The sequence below is a fragment of the Lytechinus variegatus genome, chromosome 1, assembly GCF_018143015.1.
Source record: "Lytechinus variegatus isolate NC3 chromosome 1, Lvar_3.0, whole genome shotgun sequence".
NCBI lineage: Eukaryota > Metazoa > Echinodermata > Echinoidea > Temnopleuroida > Toxopneustidae > Lytechinus > Lytechinus variegatus.
The window spans coordinates 4,754,043-4,773,164 of record NC_054740.1 but is presented as its reverse complement, the minus strand read 5'-3'; the positions used below and the strand labels follow the sequence as shown (position 1 = coordinate 4,773,164).

The following is a 19,122-nucleotide window of genomic DNA, read 5'->3' as shown; positions in this document are numbered from 1 at the left end:
CCCGAGGTTTTTTCAAGAATATGCTATATTTTCTTTTATTTTTTAATGAGAAATTTGGTACAATTACCTGCTGCAACGTTACTCTTAATTAATATACGGAACATTATTAACTGAAAGATTTTGTGAAATAAGAAGAAATTTATGTTAAATGTCTGATCTCAAATTGGTGCACAGACTTAGGGCCCACCATCATACCACTTTAAATGTTATTTTCAGCCCTTTCCAATGGACTAGGTTACAATGTAAATCCATTACATATTTTTTTTTACACATACGGTACATAGACCAAAAGCTTCAGTTTCAAAGGCTGCATTTTGAGGCTGTCACATGAAACGCCCTGAATTCATTATTTTTGCACCATTTTGAGTCAGACTATTTATGAATACCTGTGTATGTATTGCATGTGATGTTCATGCTCGTTGCATACATCTTCTTTTACTAGAATCGCGCAGATGCGCAGACTTGGGAGACTGCGCAGACATGGGGGACCTGACAATACATAAAATTGTGGTAATTATTGCAAATGTTGTTAAATTATAATTCATACTGTCTTTGTCTTGTCTTTCTGTTGATGCCCACAATCAAAGTGTTGATTATTATGGCAAAGTTGAAAAAGTTGACTTGACCTTGTCTGCAATATCCTACTGTACTGTTGAAACATTCGATTTTTTTTTCTTTCAAGATAAAAAAGACATTGCTGGTGATGCCGTTTACATGCTGACCCTTGTCACAAATGTGTCAAACATTGTTAGAGGACTTAGAGCTATAGTACTTTTTGTTTTTAGTGCCTCTAAATATCCATTATTATTATTAATATAATGGCTAGGATTTCTTCAGAATTTCAAAAAGTCACCATACTCCCTGTTGCTGTCCCACTCCTAGTACCTATGAGGTCCAAACATTACCTGTATGGACCTCATAGGCGACATAAGTGATAAAACTGGTTAGACATTGCCGTTTCTATTTTCAACCAAAGACTTTGGCAAATGTACGCCTAAATACAAATAGGATGGTAACAATTTTGTTATAAATTAGTTCTAAACATCATAAGTAAACTTTACGACGTTTAAGATTTAATGGATTGAGGTTAATCTTACATTTTCAATCTTTTTTCTTGAATTCTTGGTGGGCGTTCCAAACGCTGTGAGGACTGATCAACTCCGATTTGACTCGCGTACTGGTCAGCTGATCGATCAGGTGATCAGTTGGTTATCTTTTTGTCAGACGTTCATAATTTATATTACAATATCAATCTTCCGTACCCGTATCTTGATTTCAATGCATATGGGCAATTCCATGGTAACGGAATTACAAATCAGAGAAATTTGGCTGTTATTTTTGCTCACAGCATCCAGATATCTCAATATTTTCAAATTTTCTGAACCTAATACTATGCATGGCCACTAGTGCTATATGCTGAACCAAGATTTTTAGAAAACCCCTCACACGTTTAGATGTGAATGACGGATATGTGCTATGGTAACGGAATTACCAGAGAAATGAGTCATTTTGCAACCCAAAGTTTAGTAAAAGTTTCTCTGAAATCTACAACACACTAGCTCCAAGTTAATGTCTGATTCAATTCATTATAATGTCAACTTTATTTTGAAAGTAATTTATTCACAAATATCATCAACAAATTTTGATGATTGGTCTTTCTTTAGGGCAAGTACATGGTAACAGAATTACACATAATGGTAACGGAATTACGCCTCTGACATTTGGGAAGGAAAATTATATTTTTAGGCATTTAGGACTGGTGAAATGCCTCAATAAAGCTTGTTTATACATTCTTCTCTAATACTTAACACAATCTAAGTACTTTATGTCTCTAATATTAAATAAAATATAAGTATATAGTACGTAATAGGTGGCTCTACCATGAATAAACATGATTTTGCAAAATATTAGGGATCAGTGGTAATTAAATTTTAGTTCATTTTCAATTTTAGGGGTATTAGGACTTACTAGCCACTTTTTGCCTCCTGTACTGATGGAAAGAATTATGTAAAGGCCAAAAATCATCACTAGTAATCATGGTAACGGAATTACATGGACTACAGCCATACGTATACACATTAGGAATTTTACAAAAACTGAGGACAGCATGTTATCAGATCTGCATATTTAGTCAAAGATTTGTGTAGATGATAGTTTAAGATATTCTAAAGTATTTGAATACTCAAAAGAAACATAGTTTCACATACAATTGGCATCTTAAACAGTTAAACTGAAAACTTTCTATTTGGTTGTTCAATAAAATGATTTGAAAACAAGAAACAATGCTGAAACCTCATGAAAATAGTGTTGACATTTACATCTTGAAAAAATGTTGTGGACAACTAAGCAACAAATTGGTTCTTAATCAGTGCACCAATCTAATTTTTTTTAAAGGTAAGGATTCATTTTCTGTCTATATGTAGCTCACTGAGGACTGCAATTATAGCAGATCTGTGTATGAAGTCAGTATCGGACATCTTCCTGACAGATGTATTTCCCAAATGTGACCCTAAGTAACTACAGTGATTTGATGATCTTATGTCATATTCATGAAATTAGTTGGTTTTCTTGGGCCATGATTTTTTTTTATGATATTAAAATTTTTATCTTTTATATAAAATATGAAAATTTATCCGAGATGCATTTTTATCTTCCGTCTCTAAAGATATGTGACAAAGCAGTGCCTAGGATATAGACATGTTTATCGCGTATCCAATCATTGCATCACAGATGATGTGCCTGCACCAAATTTCCTTTGAAGAAAAAAAAAGAACTGCAAATAAGGTGGAGGCTAGGTCAATTCGCTCAAGACTTTGAAATAAGAATAAAGGAAAATGATAAATCATTTAATCATTAAAGTACTACTCTAACATTATTCTTGTAGATTAAAAATATTTTAAATATTTTTATTGACTAATAATTGTTTATGAAATGAAATGAAGTACAAAGTGATGTGATATTGACTTCATATTTTTGTTCATTTTTTTTTCAATTAAATCCCTGTAGGCACAGAATTTGATTTAATGCCATCTCACTCATTTGCCAAAACTCATGGCAGAAAGGCTTTTAATTGGTTGAATGAGATGAGTGCTACAAAAAACAGCCTTTCTCATTACAAATTGGTTCAAAAATAGGTTTGTGTCACAGAGATAAAACAAAGACAAAATGGTTATTGGAATACCATTTCGGAACGAATTTTAGGTGATTTTATATCACTTATTTTAACAGAGATAAAATATTTCATTTTATATCAGAATGTATATGAGAATACTACCACTGTCTCTTTAATAGCATTTCTCTCACAGCAGAATGCTGTACATACATTTCTACCCATTTCAAACTGAGTTATGTTGCTGTTCTCAGATGTTTTGTTATTAATGACTTTGTTGGTCTCAATATTATCACCATCCTCTCCTTAGAGAAGTGTTCACATTCTGTGTATCATCCTCACTTGAAGGGTCATCGTCGTTACTCACTTTATCCGTGAAGCAGTGATTATTGGATGATGCTGACTTTGCATGTTTCTGAGCATCCATTGCATACATGTAGGGGTGGAGCACATTATTGGTTTGGTGCTAATTAAGGCATCTTGAATATCTGTCAAATCCACCTTACTTTTGGAAATGTCATCTGTATAAAGATTTAGTATGATTTTTTGGCATGTGATTCTTCGTAACATCTGTAAATTATGGATCTCACTTCAATCTTTTCCACTCATTACTTTTTACTGCTCGCTACACTGTTCGCCAATCAATGCCAGAGTCTGGTCCCTCACCATGGCTTGTTGCAAAGAATATCCAATCTTCCGTTGCAAGGACAGTTACACAGAAGATATCGCTTAAATTAGTAGGCGGTCCCTTCTGAAAACTATACCCATTTCTTTGAAGCAGAGAAATACTCCCAGCCGTCCCGGAATTTCTTTTACTGAAAAGTTCATTAAGTCTGTTGAGGGTGAATTGATCAGAGGCAATTACAAAAAAAGGATTGCCATTCTTTTCCAAGGCACACACAGTGAACATGGTCACTTCGTGATTGTGCGTCCAGTATTTTGGATCTCATTAGAACTGGTATTTGGCAATGACATTTTTTGCAAAATCAATCTGAATGAGAATTTTGTTAAAATCATCCTGCATAATCATTTTTCTACTCCTCCCCAAGAATTGATTGCCCATTAATCCTTTGTAAGGCATTCACCTACATTGTATGCTCCATCAATATACTTTATTGATGCTAATGTACATTATCTTGCCCTTTTTCTGAATGTTATACTCAGGCCATATTGAATGGGACTTGTCAAATAATTGTACATGTATAATTTCATCCTGATTTGGAGTGTAATTACTAATCAGAAGGCTTTTAATGTTTATAACTGTGATCTACAGCTAAGATATCAACATGCCATTGGAACAAAATTGGCTAACGCACACCCCTTTAAAGATATGATAATGGTAATTCCGTTACCATGTAATTCCGTTACCACAGTTACAGCAGAATTAGAAATGATATTTCAAAAAAATGTTGCTCAGTCTTTAGCAAGTCACATGAAATCAGAGAATTCAGAATTATATAAAATTCAAGCAAGTATTTAGTTCATAGGAAAAACTTTTCAGTTTCATGGTAACGGAATTACATCCGTTTTTGTAGTAGATTGCAAAATTTTCTCTGAGAAATTTGAAAATACCCATGATAAAGACATTTGCTACTGGTAATTATTATACCTTCACACACAACATTAGATGATTTTGAACCAAAATTGTAAAATATTTTTTTAGTTATCAAATTTATCCAAAATAATGTAAAATACATGTTCTCTAATTGAAAATGGTCATCAAATTCAAAAGATTGCTCCGCAAAAACCGTAACAGATATTTGAAAAAGGTTTTCAGTTCCTTAAAATATAAGGTTTTGTGTAAAAAGGACATTCACATTCAGATGCATATTATTAATTTTGAATTTTACTGTTTTTACCCTCTCCCATGTGGAATTGCCCATGGGCAATTCCATGGTAACGGAATTACAAATCAGAGAAATTTTGCTGTTATTTTTGCTCACAGCATCCAGATATCTCAATATTTTCAAATTTTCTGAACCTAATACTATGCATGGCCACTAGTGCTATATACTGAACCAAGATTTTTAGAAAACCCCTCACACGTTCAGATGTGAATGACGGATATGTGCTATGGTAACGGAATTACCAGAGAAATGAGTCATTTTGCAACCCAAAGTTTAGTAAAAGTTTCTCTGAAATCTACAACACACTAGCTCCAAGTTAATGTCTGATTCAATTCATTATAATGTCAACTTTATTTTGAAAGTAATTTATTCACAAATATCATCAACAAATTTTGATGATTGGTCTTTCTTTAGGGCAAGTACATGGTAACGGAATTACACATAATGGTAACGGAATTACGCCTCTGACATTTGGGAAGGAAAATTATATTTTTAGGCATTTAGGACTGGTGAAATGCCTCAATAAAGCTTGTTTATACATTCTTCTCTAATACTTAACACAATCTAAGTACTTCACGTCTTTAATATTAAATAAAATATAAGTATATAGTACGTAATAGGTGGCTCTACCATGAATAAAAATGATTTTACAAAATATTAGGGATCAGTGGTAATTAAATTTTAGTTCATTTTCAATTTTAGGGGTATTAGGACTTACTAGCCACTTTTTGCCTCCTGTACTGATGAAAAGAATTATGTAAAGGCCAAAAATCATCACTAGTAATCATGGTAACGGAATTACATGGACTACAGCCATACGTATACACATTAGGAATTTTACAAAAACTGAAGACAGCATGTTATCAGATCTGCATATTTAGTCAAAGATTTGTGTAGATATGATAGTTTAAGATATTATAAAGTATTTGAATACTCAAAAGAAACATAGTTTCACATACAATTGGCATCTTAAAAACAGTTAAACTGAAAACTTTCTATTTGGTTGTTCAATAAATGATTTGAAAACAAGAAACAATGCTGAAACCTCATGAAAATAGTGTTGACATTTACATCTTGAAAAAATGTTGTGGACAACTAAGCAACAAATTGGTTCTTAATCAGTGCACCAATCTAATTTTTTTAAAGGTAAGGATTCATTTTCTGTCTATATGTAGCTCACTGAGGACTGCAATCATAGCAGATCTGAGTATAAAGTCAATATCGGACATCTTCCTGACAGATGTATTTCCCAAATGTGACCCTAAGAAACTGCAGTGATTTGATGATCTTATGTCATATTCATGAAATTAGTTGGTTTTCTTGGGCCATGTTTTTTTTTATTATATTAAAATTTTTTTTTTTTTTTTTTAAACTTTTATATAAAATATGAAAATTTATCCGAAATGCATTTTTATCTTCTGTCTCTAAACATATGTGACAAAGAAGTGCCTAGGATATAGACACTATGTTTATCGCGTATCCAATCATTGCATCACAGATGATGTGCCTGCACCAAATTTCCTTTGAAGAAAAAAAAAGAACTGCAAATAAGGTGGAGGCTACATGTATTCTCTCTATACATTTTCAATTTCAGCAATATTTCTAGGTCAATTCGCTCAAGACTTTGAAATAAGAATAAAGGAAAATGATAAATCATTTAATCATTAGAGTACTACTCTAACATTATTCTTGTAGATTAAAGAAATATTTCAAATAATTTTATTGACTAATGTTGTTTATGAAATGAAATGAAGTACAAAATGTGATATTGACTTCATATTTTTGTTCATTTTTTTTTCAATTAAATCCCTGTAGGCACAGAATTTGATTTAATGCCATCTCACTCATTTGCCAAAACTCATGGCAGAAAGGCTTTTAATTGGTTGAATGAGATGAGTGCTACAAAAAACAGCCTTTCTCATTACAAATTGGTTCAAAAATAGGTTTGTGTCACAGAGATAAAACAAAGACAAAATGGTTATTGGAATACCATTTCGGAACTTATTTTAGGTGATTTTATATCACTTATTTTAATAGAGGTAAAATATTTCATTTTATATCAGAATGTATATGAGAATACTACCACTGTCTCTTAGCATTTCTCTCACAGCAGAATGCTGTACATACATTTCTACCCATTTCAAACTGAGTTATGTTGCTGTTCTCAGATGTTGTGTTATTAATGACTTTGTTGGTCTCAATATTATCACCATCCTCTCCTTAGAGAAGTGTTCACATTCTGTGTATCATCCTCACTTGAAGGGTCATCGTCGTTACTCACTTTATCCGTGAAGCAGTGATTATTGGATGATGCTGACTTTGCATGTTTCTGAGCATCCATTGCATACATGTAGGGGTGGAGCACATTATTGGTTTGGTGCTAATTAAGGCATCTTGAATATCTGTCAAATCCACCTTACTTTTGGAAATGTCATCTGTATAAAGATTTAGTATGATTTTTTGGCATGTGATTCTTGTAACATCTGTAAATTATGGATCTCACTTCAATCTTTTCCACTCATTACTTTTTACTGCTCGCTACACTGTTCGCCAATCAATGCCAGAGTCTGGTCCCTCACCATGGCTTGTTGCAAAGAATATCCAATCTTCCGTTGCAAGGACAGTTACACAGAAGATATCGCTTAAATTAGTAGGCGGTCCCTTCTGAAAACTATACCCATTTCTTTGAAGCAGAGAAATACTCCCAGCCGTCCCGGAATTTCTTTTACTGAAAAGTTCATTAAGTCTGTTGAAGACCTGTGAATTGATCAGAGGCAATTACAAAAAAAAGGAATGCCATTCTTTTCCAAGGCACACACAGTGAACATGGTCACTTCGTGATTGTGCGTCCAGTATTTTGGATCTCATTAGAACTGGTATTTGGCAATGACATTTTTTGCAAAATCAATCTGAATGAGAATTTTGTTAAGATCATCCTGCATAATCATTTTTCTACTCCTCCCCAAGAATTGATTGCCCATTAATCCTTTGTAAGGCATTCACCTACATTGTATGCTCCATCAATATACTTTATTGATGCTAATGTACATTATCTTGCCCTTTTTCTGAATGTTATACTCAGGCGGCCAGGCCATATTGAATGGGACTTGTCAAGTAATTGTATAATTTCATCCTCATTTGGAGTGTAATTACTAATCAGAAGGCTTTTAATGTTTATAACTGTGATCTACAGTTAAGATATCAACATGCAATTGGAACAAAATTGGCTAACGCACACCCCTTTAAAGATATGATAATGGTAATTCCGTTACCATGTAATTCCGTTACCACAGTTACAGCAGAATTAGAAATGATATTTCAAAAAAATGTTGTTCAGTCTTTAGCAAGTCACATGAAATCAGAGAATTCAGAATTATATAAATTTCAAGCAAGTATTTAGTTCATAGGAAAAACTTTTCAGTTTCATGGTAACGGAATTACATCCGTTTTTGTAGTAGATTGCAAAATTTTCTCTGAGAAATTTGAAAATACCCATGATAAAGACATTTGCTACTGGTAATTATTACACCTTCACACACAACATTAGATGATTTTGAACCAAAATTGTAAAATATTTTTTTAGTTATCAAATTTATCCAAAATAATGTAAAATACATGTTCTCTAATTGAAAATGGTCATCAAATTCAAAAGATTGCTCCGCAAAAACCGTAACAGATATTTGAAAAAGGTTTTCAGTTCCTTAAAATATAAGGTTTTGTGTAAAAAGGACATTCACATTCAGATGCATATTATTAATTTTGAATTTTACTGTTTTTACCCTCTCCCATGTGGAATTGCCCTTTAATGTCATTTTTAAAAATCTTAAAACTGACATAATTAATAGTACTACATATTCTTTATCATAAAACACATTTCATAGTATGAAATGTGTTATTTCTTTAGGTCTGGTACATTTGTTTTCTTCTCACAAAAAATGAGATTTGGTCTTCTCAGTGTGCCACAGTGGTGCGATAAACATTGTTCTATATAAAAATATCATGTACATGTAGCTACATTTTATAGATTAAATTAATGATACCTGCCAATATTATATCTACATATTTTTCTTAAGAATGTTAGTAAAGGTACTTTGCTGTTACATAATTACATTCATTATTCATATTTCTTACATTTTGAAACTAAGAAGTGCTAATGAAGTTCACTTCGTAAGGGTGTCATGTCCGTTATGCTAGTGTATATTATCAAATAGTAAGCCATGAATAAAAGGTAATCTTTACTATCAACTTTTTCTCTTTTAATTAGATGTAAAGGATGGTAGTAACTGGAAAATACTCTCTATCTGTTGTTAACTAATGTAAAAGAAATTTTTCTGAATATTTTTTTGTTTTATAAATATTGTATGAAAAGCCCCCTCTTAAATTGCAAAATAATGGGAGATATTACAGATTACCAGTTATGATGTGTGTCTCTAACCTATAGCCTTAACATATAAACTATTAGACTTGTACCATATCTTGTAATAAAATACTGTAATTATATTCGCTTACAAAAAGTGGACAAAACTGTCAAGTCCGTTACACTTCGTGTGTCATGTCCGTTACGCTACATTTTGAGCTATGAATACAGAATGCACCGCAAAACTGTTGTTAAACACCATTTTATGGATAGAGCATGATCTTAAGGTTAAATTAACACCAATGTCAGGTGCAAGCAATCTAAGAATTCACAGGAATTTTGATAAGCAATTGGAGGTAAAAATGCTTCGTCCATTTCGTGTCATGTCGTTACGCTCACAAAGAGTGCAATATCTCAACAACTGTTCAATGAAACAATTTGAAATTTCATGTGTATGTAACTGATACTTAAATGTGTCTGATAAGCTCAGTAACAATTATCCAAAGACTGCTAATTCTAAAACCTTTGAATTACAAAAATTTTGTCTGAACGTCATGTCCGTTACGCTGGAATTGACCAGATGTAAAGTTGTATTTACCAATGGGGTATCATGCGATATATAGGGGCCGGGGGTGGTATATAGAATAACGGTATACCTTAAGCCGTCGGGTGTCACTGTCATGTGACCCGGGACTAGTCATGGCCGGGCCGGGGGAGAGGGGGGGTATGCAATGAAGATATATCATGCCATGCAGCATGCGTTGGTTTTAGGGGGTTTTATTATTTGGGCCATATCTGAGCACTTATGGGTGAAGGATGAAGAATATAATTAATGGTATATCAAACCAACGGTAATCAGCGTTACTTGTCATGGCGGGGGGGGGGTTATAGAATGAAGAAATAATAAACGGCCTGCCATACCCAGCACGTACGTACGCACTACTGAACTACCGTTAACAGCGGTCATGGAGCTGTTGCCTGAACTGAAGTTAGCAACCTAAAATAATTCAGACATTGATTTCAACATTAAAGCGTCAAAATTATAACAAAAACGCCTTGAATAAAGGCCAAAAAGCCTAGACTCGCGAGCGTCATGTGACAACTCGCCCTGGATTTGCATGTACAGGATCCTGAAGTTATGGCGACAATAGCCGCCGCAAGAGTTGGCCAGAACTGCAGAAGAGGGGATGAAAACACGGAATCTGGAAAGAAAAGAACCAGAGTAGATCTACCCATACCCATCATGCCCATTTTACTATATAATTAAGAACTTAGAACTAAATTAAGACCGTAATTTATTGGAATGGGCTGGAAATTTAAGGCCAAAACAATACATACCCGTATGGCGTCGCCTTTCCCAACACGCGTTGGGATAGCGGTGTCGCTCCAGAGTGTTGGCTTGCTGTCCCTGACCTAGACAGGAATAACCGTCGTTTCTGGGGATTTATTCAACAATTTCTGACATTTTACTATCAATCCCCATTCACCGACGGTAAAGTGTCCGTGTGGGCTCCCATTTGTTATAACACCAGCACTTTTGTCAATCCAGAGTCCAAACATTGGGGCTATATTTACACATCAAAGTTAAACATCTAAGGATTTATCAACTACAAGATATAAATTTATAATATCTAATAAATGAAAAAATGACAAAATGTATATCAAAAGGTATGAAAATGGTACTTTAATACCAATGTTTTCTTGCGACTTGGACGCCAGAATCACTCCCATAATAGCAGCCAAAATAACAAACGAACGGAGAGTGCATCAACAATTTTGAATGTGATATCGATATTGCTTTCGATATTAATTATAATGCGAGCTAAACCGCTACGATCACAGGTAGCAAACAGCATTCGATATATCGAGATATTAACGATAATGACGTCATTCAAGATGGCAACTTGCGAGAAAAAACCGTCAGCTCCAGTGAAAATGTCTTAGATGAAAGGTGTCTGGATCATCCAGGGGCCCGTTTCTCAACACCTGGACAAGTTAGTCTATCTTTATCCACCAACCACGGAGTTAGTTCCAATCTTACCAAACCCGTTTCTCGAAAGGCTTCCTAACTAAAATACAGTGATATCGATACTATCGGTAAAAAGAGCAGACGAGACATAGCCTTAGTCACAAAATAGCATAATTTTCAAAAAGAAAAATTATAACAAAATTGCAAATATTGTGATGAATTGGGAATTTCATCTTTTAAGAATGATAGCACAGGTATATTATACACCATACATACTTAGACCATGAAGACTTGAGCATTCAATTGTTGAGAAAATGGAATTATGAATAATTGATCTCGTGACTAAAAAATCACATGTGGACGTTGAGATGGGTACCCCCGGGATATCCAATTTTAATAGTTTACGAAAGTAAAACCATAACGGTTTTCGTTGTAAAATGATGATAATTATACGGTATTTTACGATTCCAAACATTATCAAAATATAGTTTAACAATTTTCTTTTAAATCTTAGATACTGAAACTTACTATTTGACAAATTCTATGCATAAATTAGAGATAGAATTTATCAAAATGTTAATAGGGGTCTGAAAATGACAAATACGAGTCCATATATGGATGGCCTGACGTGGTAGAATCTTTATCAAATAAATTACTTTACTATTTCAAAATGAATGGTTTTGTGGAATATTACCAACAGTTTTTGTAGATTCTTTGTATTATCATGATCATAGAATGCATTATCCAACTTGTTTTTTGATGTAATTTCAACATCTTTGATTGATTACGTAAGATTATAATTTTCACATTTCTAGGCACTTTTGCATGTCATAGTCTACCCACGTGATGCCACTACGTCATTAAGAAAGAAGTTGTGACAGGTTCGGAGGTGTCATAAATATTTAGTGAGGTTGTTGTACCCGATCTTGGTAAAGAGGGCTTCGTGAAACGGTTAGCGGACAAGTAGCTCACTATCTCCGATTTAGTCAAGAAGTTAGACTTATGACGGTGTTGAGAAACGGGCCCCAGAGGATTTTTATCAATAACTCCGGTCCAAGGTAAGCAATTACTTATATTTACCCACCCATGGTTTCAAATCATCTTGCATGCGAAGGATTCATATGCACCTGGTACACGCGAATCTTTCACACCCTTTTTACTAAAATAACTATGAATTTACATCATAGCTAAGAATTCTAATTGTGCTATGACACTTACCGAACCATATGGATTGTTTGTTGAATTCTCTTTGCTGTTTTTTTTAATAAAATAAGAGCATTTTTCGTGATCTTCACGTAGACACGTTTTGCTCAGCGTGGATATCAATTTTTGCCTAAAGAGGGCGCGCGATATTATTCACAAGCCGGCAGGCACTTAAGAACCAAGTTTGAAAGAAATTTTTTTTTTCTTTCACCCTTAACAGGTGCATTTATTTTCCAACAAAAATCTCACATTCGGTTACAAAGCCATATAACATTCTACAAATACAGTTTCAACGTTTCAGGCAAATTGTACATTTTTCGTTTTCCCTTTTTCACAAGAACATTATTGTTATCAATTCGTATTTTAAGTTCCTTCAAAAAAGTAAACCACAATCTTTTCTTCCTTTGATCTGTTCCCTTTTCGTTCCTCAGAATCAACATTTTGTATATGCTCCAGAAAGCAATAGACATGATATCATCAATACTTTTTTCTTGATAATTTTTCAACAAAGTATTAATGTCAAAGCAAAGTTCTACGTTATAAACATTCTTAACCATCATAAACAGATTATCGAAAAAAGGAATGTTCATTTTGCATTTCAACAAAACATGAAGTAAGTCTTCTGTGCAATTACAAGCTTCACACTTGTCAGAGTTGCTAAGCTGCCATAAAAACAACATCCTTCTAGTAGGAATCAAGTTATACAGCATTTTGAAATTAAACTGTTTCAATTTGTTTTCTTTTGTATATTCTAGATTTCTTTGAAAGATATTTTTCCAATTTATGTAATCATCAGTTAAGTTTGTCCAGTATGATGGACCATCACTACTTCTTTCATATGTTAATAAGATATGATAAAACAATTTACTGGAACAAAACTTCATTTCTTTTTCTTTTTGACGCACTGGTATTTTTGGAATTTCTAACAAACTGGTTTCCTTTATATTATTCATCCAAACTTTCGGTACTGCCTTTTGTAATTTGGAATAATCAAATAGGACTCTCGCCTTTGTTTTTTCAGCATGAAAGTTTTCTTTCAATTTTGAAAGAGATATAAATTTACCTTCAATACAAATATCTTTCAAAAAAATTATATTACTTGAGTACCAATCTTTGTAGAAAAGTGGCTGATTATCATGAACGATATATTTGTTATACCATAAAATCTGATTATTTGAATGAATATCGTCCTTTTTTATATTTCCTTTAAAATATGACCACGCTTTTATCATTTCTACATAAAACCATGGCAATTTGTTAACAAGACATTTTTCTATCATGTATTGATCAATAGTACAATTTAGAAGGAGTTTGAGACCTCCAAGTGTTTGAAAGTATATTAATGCAAAATCCTTCCAGTATCCATGTGTGTCATCAACTATTCTAGCCAACCATTTCAATCTAAAACTCTGTATCAGTTTCTGAATATCAATCATTCGTACGCCACCATCCTTGTAATCTCTGACAATCATTGCTCTTTTCACTTTGTCAACTTTTGATTTCCACAAAAATTGATAAATTATCTTTTCTAATTTCTTAACAACATAACTGGGTACTGAGCAAAACATTATCAGGTGAACTATTTGACTAACAAGTAATGTCTTAATTATAAGGACTCTACCAACAATTGTAAGATTTCTCCTCCTCCAATTATCTACTATTCTCTGTATCTTTTGTAGCTTTGTTTCCCAATTCAGTTTGACAACCAAGTCTAAATCATTATCTATGTGAACTCCCAAGTATTTAATACAGCCATTTGTCCAATGTAACCCAAAGTTTTCAAAGTTCCAATAATTCTTTGTGGAGCCTAACCATTTCAGTATTGTTTTGTCTTTATTAACCACTGGGCCAGCAACATTTCCAAATTGATCTAATTCTTCCAAAATGTATTTCATGGAAGACTTTTCTCTGAAAAACACAGATGTATCGTCTGCATATTGCAAGATTTTTAATTCTTTTGTCTCACTGTTGTTTCCAAACAAAAAACCTTTAATTTTATCATTTTTTCTAATTCTGTCTGCTAAAATTTCTACTACTAAAATAAACAACATGGCCGACAGAGGGCAGCCTTGTCTAATGCCTCTACAAATCTGAAATGTTTTTGTTCTCCAACCACTAATTAGTACTGAACTCTCTACTTTTTTGTACATCAGTTTAATCCAACAACGAAAGTCTTCACCGAAATTGAAATTGAGCAAACAATATTCAATAAAATCAAATTCAACGGTATCGAATGCCTTTCGAAAATCAACCAGCATTAATGCCCCTTCTAAGTTTTGCTTTTTCATATATTCAAAAACATCTTGTGTGAGTCTAATATTAAAACCACTCATTCTGTTTTTTATATAACCAACCTGATTTTCATGTACAATTTTTGGAATCACTTTATGTAACCTATTTGCCAAAGCAGAGGCCATTATTTTATAATCATAATTCAGCAGAGTTATTGGCCTCCAGTTATTTAAGTCTTCCAACTCTCCTTTTTTGTGAATTAACGTAATAACTCCTAAACGTTGAGTTTTTGACATAATTTTATTACTGAAATTTTCATTTAGTGCGTTAACAAACATAAACTCAATATCATTCCAGAATTCTTGGTAGAACTCTATGGATAAACCGTCTCCTCCCGGAGCCTTATTTCTGCTCATTTTAAAAGCAGCTTTTCGACATTCTGAATAAGTTAACAGTCCTTCACAATTTTGTTTCTCTTTTTCATCTAACTTATTTACTAAAGAACTTTTAAAATATCTTTCTACCTCTTCTTTCTGTACCATTTTACTAGCATATAACTTTTCATAAAAAGAAACAACCTCATTTAGTAGCTCAATTCTTTTCGTGATAATCCTGTTACCTTTTCGTAGTCTAGTAATATTTTTTTTCTGAGCATTTTTCTTTTCTAAGCTCATAAAATATTTTGTATTCCTTTCACCTTTCTCCAACCATTTGACTCGAGAACGTATACTTGCTCCTTTACATTCTCTTTTATACAAATTATCTAATTCACCCTGAATTCGAAAATACTCTTTTTTAGTCTCATCATCAACATAATTTTGTTCATCCAGTTTCTCAGTTAAGTTTACAAGACTTTCTTCTAACCTTCTCTTTAGTTTGTTGTTGTTCAATACACACTGAGTGCATGCATGCAGAGAGTTTGTATTGAACACGCACGACCACGATCTAATGAATATTCATCGGCGAGAGTGACGTAATTTTACGAGTGTCCTTTCAAACTTGGTTCTTAAGTGCCTACCGTTTGTTTACGGTATACCTTTGTTTACGGTTTTGCAAGCTAGCTGCATTCTAGGCGATCAGCATTATTTTCTTGCTCGTTCAATCTTCTTTCATCATCATCTTGTCAAAAGATGGCGTACTTTACCAATATATACATGAGATGCAACCTGTTGATTTTTGGTACAATTTCCTATCATGCGCTGACGACTTGAATGTTCGATAGGAAAAATTGCTTTTCGATTGTTGTTTGCGTACTTTCCACCGCAGTATCAAGGATAACTAAGGACGGATTGAACGGTTGATATTTGGAGGTAAGCGATAAAAACAGTTTTATAAATAATTCCTTTTTAAAATGAAGTTAAAATTAGGAGTGGGCTATAAATGGGTGATTTTTTGTTTTACTGTTGGAACAGTTTTTTTGTGTTCCTTTTTACCTTATCTCAACATGAAATGACAATATTTTTGGTCTCAGGTCCGAGAAAAAAGTGTGCCGGGCCAAAATCCAAAATGGCCGCCAAAACCCCCCAAAATCACAGTTATGGCCACAACTTCTTTATTTGGTGGTCTTTTTCTGTGGTTTTGGTGTCTATTCATATGTTTTAGGGGGCAGGCAATTTGTTTTTCCTATAATTAGTACTTTTAAACCATTATTTGTAGAGTTAAAAGGTAATTATACCTAAATTTTTCAATTTTTATAGCCTTTTTTCAGCCAAAAAGTAGATTTTATCATCCTGGGCTTCTTGGATATTAGATGGTACGAGGTCAACAATAGCAAGCAGCTTTATAGAGCTGTATTGCTTTTATTCCTCTACTATGGGTTTTACGGATATTTTTGAAATATATCTTACTAAATAAAAATGTGAATTATCCGTAGGGGCAATACAGTATACAATGTACTGTTACTGTACACACTACACTGCATATTTCCATGCATTGACCACCATGACATATGACAAGGCCTGTATATAAACTATAGTGTCATAGAAATAAGCTCTTAAGGTTTGAAATTAGATTGTGAATTTGATTGCTTGTCAGCTGATGTACATGATGAAACCAACAACGTAAATTGCACATAAAATATCACATATCATATACGTACATCATCTACATGTAGCTATATCTTCTTCATTTGGAGGCTTTTTTTTACCTGGTTGTGTCTAACTGGCCTATGTTTATGGGGTCAGGCAACTATATAATCATGGTAACGTTGATCAACAGCCAATCAGAACCAAGGATTCCATGTAAGTTACCATTAAGTTAACATAATGGTAAATTTATGCAACGGGGCCCAGAATATCTACAGTTTAAATGCCATGATGGGGGTTAATTAGCTTTCTCCGCCCCCTGAATTAGCATATTTGACAAAACATGTCCTCAGTTTCTGAGACAAAACATATCTTCAATTCCTGAGGCATCTAATTCTAAACCTAAGAGCTCATTTCTACATGTATAACACTATAGTTTATACATGCCTTGTCATGGTGGCCAATGCATGTATGCAGTGCAGTATGTACATGTACAGTACATTGTATACTGTATAGCCCCTATGGATAATTCACATTTTTTTAATTTAAGATATATTTCACAAATATCCGTAAAACCCATAGTAGAGGAATAAAAGCGATATAGCTCTATGAAGCTGCTTGCTATTGTTGACCTCGTACCATCTAATATCCAAGAAGCCCAGGACGATAAAATCTACTTTTTGGCTGAAAAAAGGCTATAAAAATTGAAAAATTTAGGTATAATTACCTTTTAACTCTACAAATAATGGTTTAAAAGTACTAATTATAGGAAAAACAAATTGCCTGCCCCCAAATACATATGAATAGACACCAAAACCAAAGAAAAAGACCACCAAATAAAGAAGTTGTGGCCAAAACTGTGATTTTGGGTGGTTTTTGGCGGCCATTTTGGATTTTGGCCCGGCACACTTTTTTCTCGGACCCAAGACAAAAAATATTGTCATTTCATGTTGAGATACATTTATACAAGGAATAAAAAAAAACTGTTCCCATATTGAAATTACAAAAAAAGTATTTTTGACCCATGTATAGCCCACTCCTATTAAAATACGAATGTTCAATTGCAAGAGTCATAGTGGAGAAATATAGAAAGGTTTGGCGTGTTTCAGTCCCTCACATTCGTGTGGTGAATGAATATTTAATTGATAATAGAAACCATGGAACTGTAAATTTCGCTTAAAACAACAGTATTAAATCGCAACCTAGTATAAAACGTTAGTTCACTATACGTTGTCTGTACATACGGGCTTCCAAGCTCTTCAGTCTATGTATTGGTGAGTGGAGCCAACGTAGTTCAGCGGAACAACCAAAATGCAGAGACTGAAGCTTTTGGTCTATCCTGTTTCGATTCGATCCTGGCTACCCGGGGGGGGGGGGGGGGGGGCACTCGACCAAAAAAGTGGTGGGGGTGTGCCGCGGGGAGACAAAAAACGGAAGCATTGGAGCGGGCTTATTGTAAAAAGGAGGGTCCTCGGAACGGGCTTTGGAACGACAAAAGTTTGTGAAAACGGGGGTCCTTGGTCGGAACGGATCGCCAGCGCGGCGTGTGAGTGCATATGCATCCCATTGGAACGGGCATGCGTGCATGATGCAGCTAGTGCGGCCTCCACCGGGGAGATGCGGTCGCTTTTCACCAAAATTGCAGCTCATTCAATGCGATTGGAGCGGCGTAATAAAAAATATGCGATGCTTTTAGTTTGGACATGTTGGAGCGGATTTCTCTCCTTTTTTCTCGATAAGAAGAAAATGCTATGGGCCTATGCCTTGGAGCAGCTTTCTGTGTTCTTTTTCTCAACAAGGTGAAAATGCTATGCCTTGGAACGGAAATTTGAGTGTAAAAATGGGGGTCCCCTCCGCGGCACATACCCACCCTAGGCCTATGCATTTAATACTGAGTGCCCCCCCCCCCCGGCCTGGCTACCGATGAACGAACACGAATTTGTAATGTGTGGGACTGAACTTGGTCTGAAATACAGTTGAGTTGCCCTACTACATCACTGGCTACATGGCATGGCCTAGGCCTAAGTTTAAATTAGGCTAGTTCTTATTTAGGAACACTTTCTCACCATTTTCTACAGAACTTCTCCGCCTCTTCCGACCACCAGAATGACCGGACCTTGTAACACATGGCTCCATCTCAACTTTATATACGGTATGTTGGCTAGATTTTCCAAAAGCTAGTCCTGTTATTGAAGCTGACTTTGAAAGTTTGAAAATCGCTCCAGATCGATCGCGAGCTCCATATCGATATCGTGCTTGTTGTGACGTCAAACGGTCTAGATGGCGCTCTTCAAATCTCTCCACACAGAGATACGATCTTACGTATACGTAAGCTCCCGAAGGACCGTCTCTCCAACATGAAGATTGTTTGTGGAAAGGGG

The 19,122-nt window shown here is 34.3% G+C and overlaps 1 protein-coding gene and 1 long non-coding RNA gene across 2 annotated transcripts in view; one reads left to right on the top strand and one right to left on the bottom strand.

Moving 5' to 3' along the window:
- The window catches only part of LOC121410993 (cytoskeleton-associated protein 2-like), a 44,571-nt gene extending 25,566 nt beyond the window's left edge, over positions 1-19,005 (bottom strand). Inside the window, exon 1 of the mRNA XM_041603480.1 lies at positions 18,808-19,005. Coding sequence (XP_041459414.1) covers positions 18,808-18,877 — 70 coding nt within the window. The 5' untranslated portion in view covers positions 18,878-19,005. The remainder of the gene's footprint in view (positions 1-18,807) is intronic.
- LOC121411070 lies at positions 875-8,267 on the top strand. Its single transcript, XR_005969421.1, has 2 exons — positions 875-2,784; positions 6,509-8,267. It is a non-coding gene; the product is annotated as an uncharacterized LOC121411070 (long non-coding RNA).
- Positions 19,006-19,122: the final 117 nt, after the last annotated feature.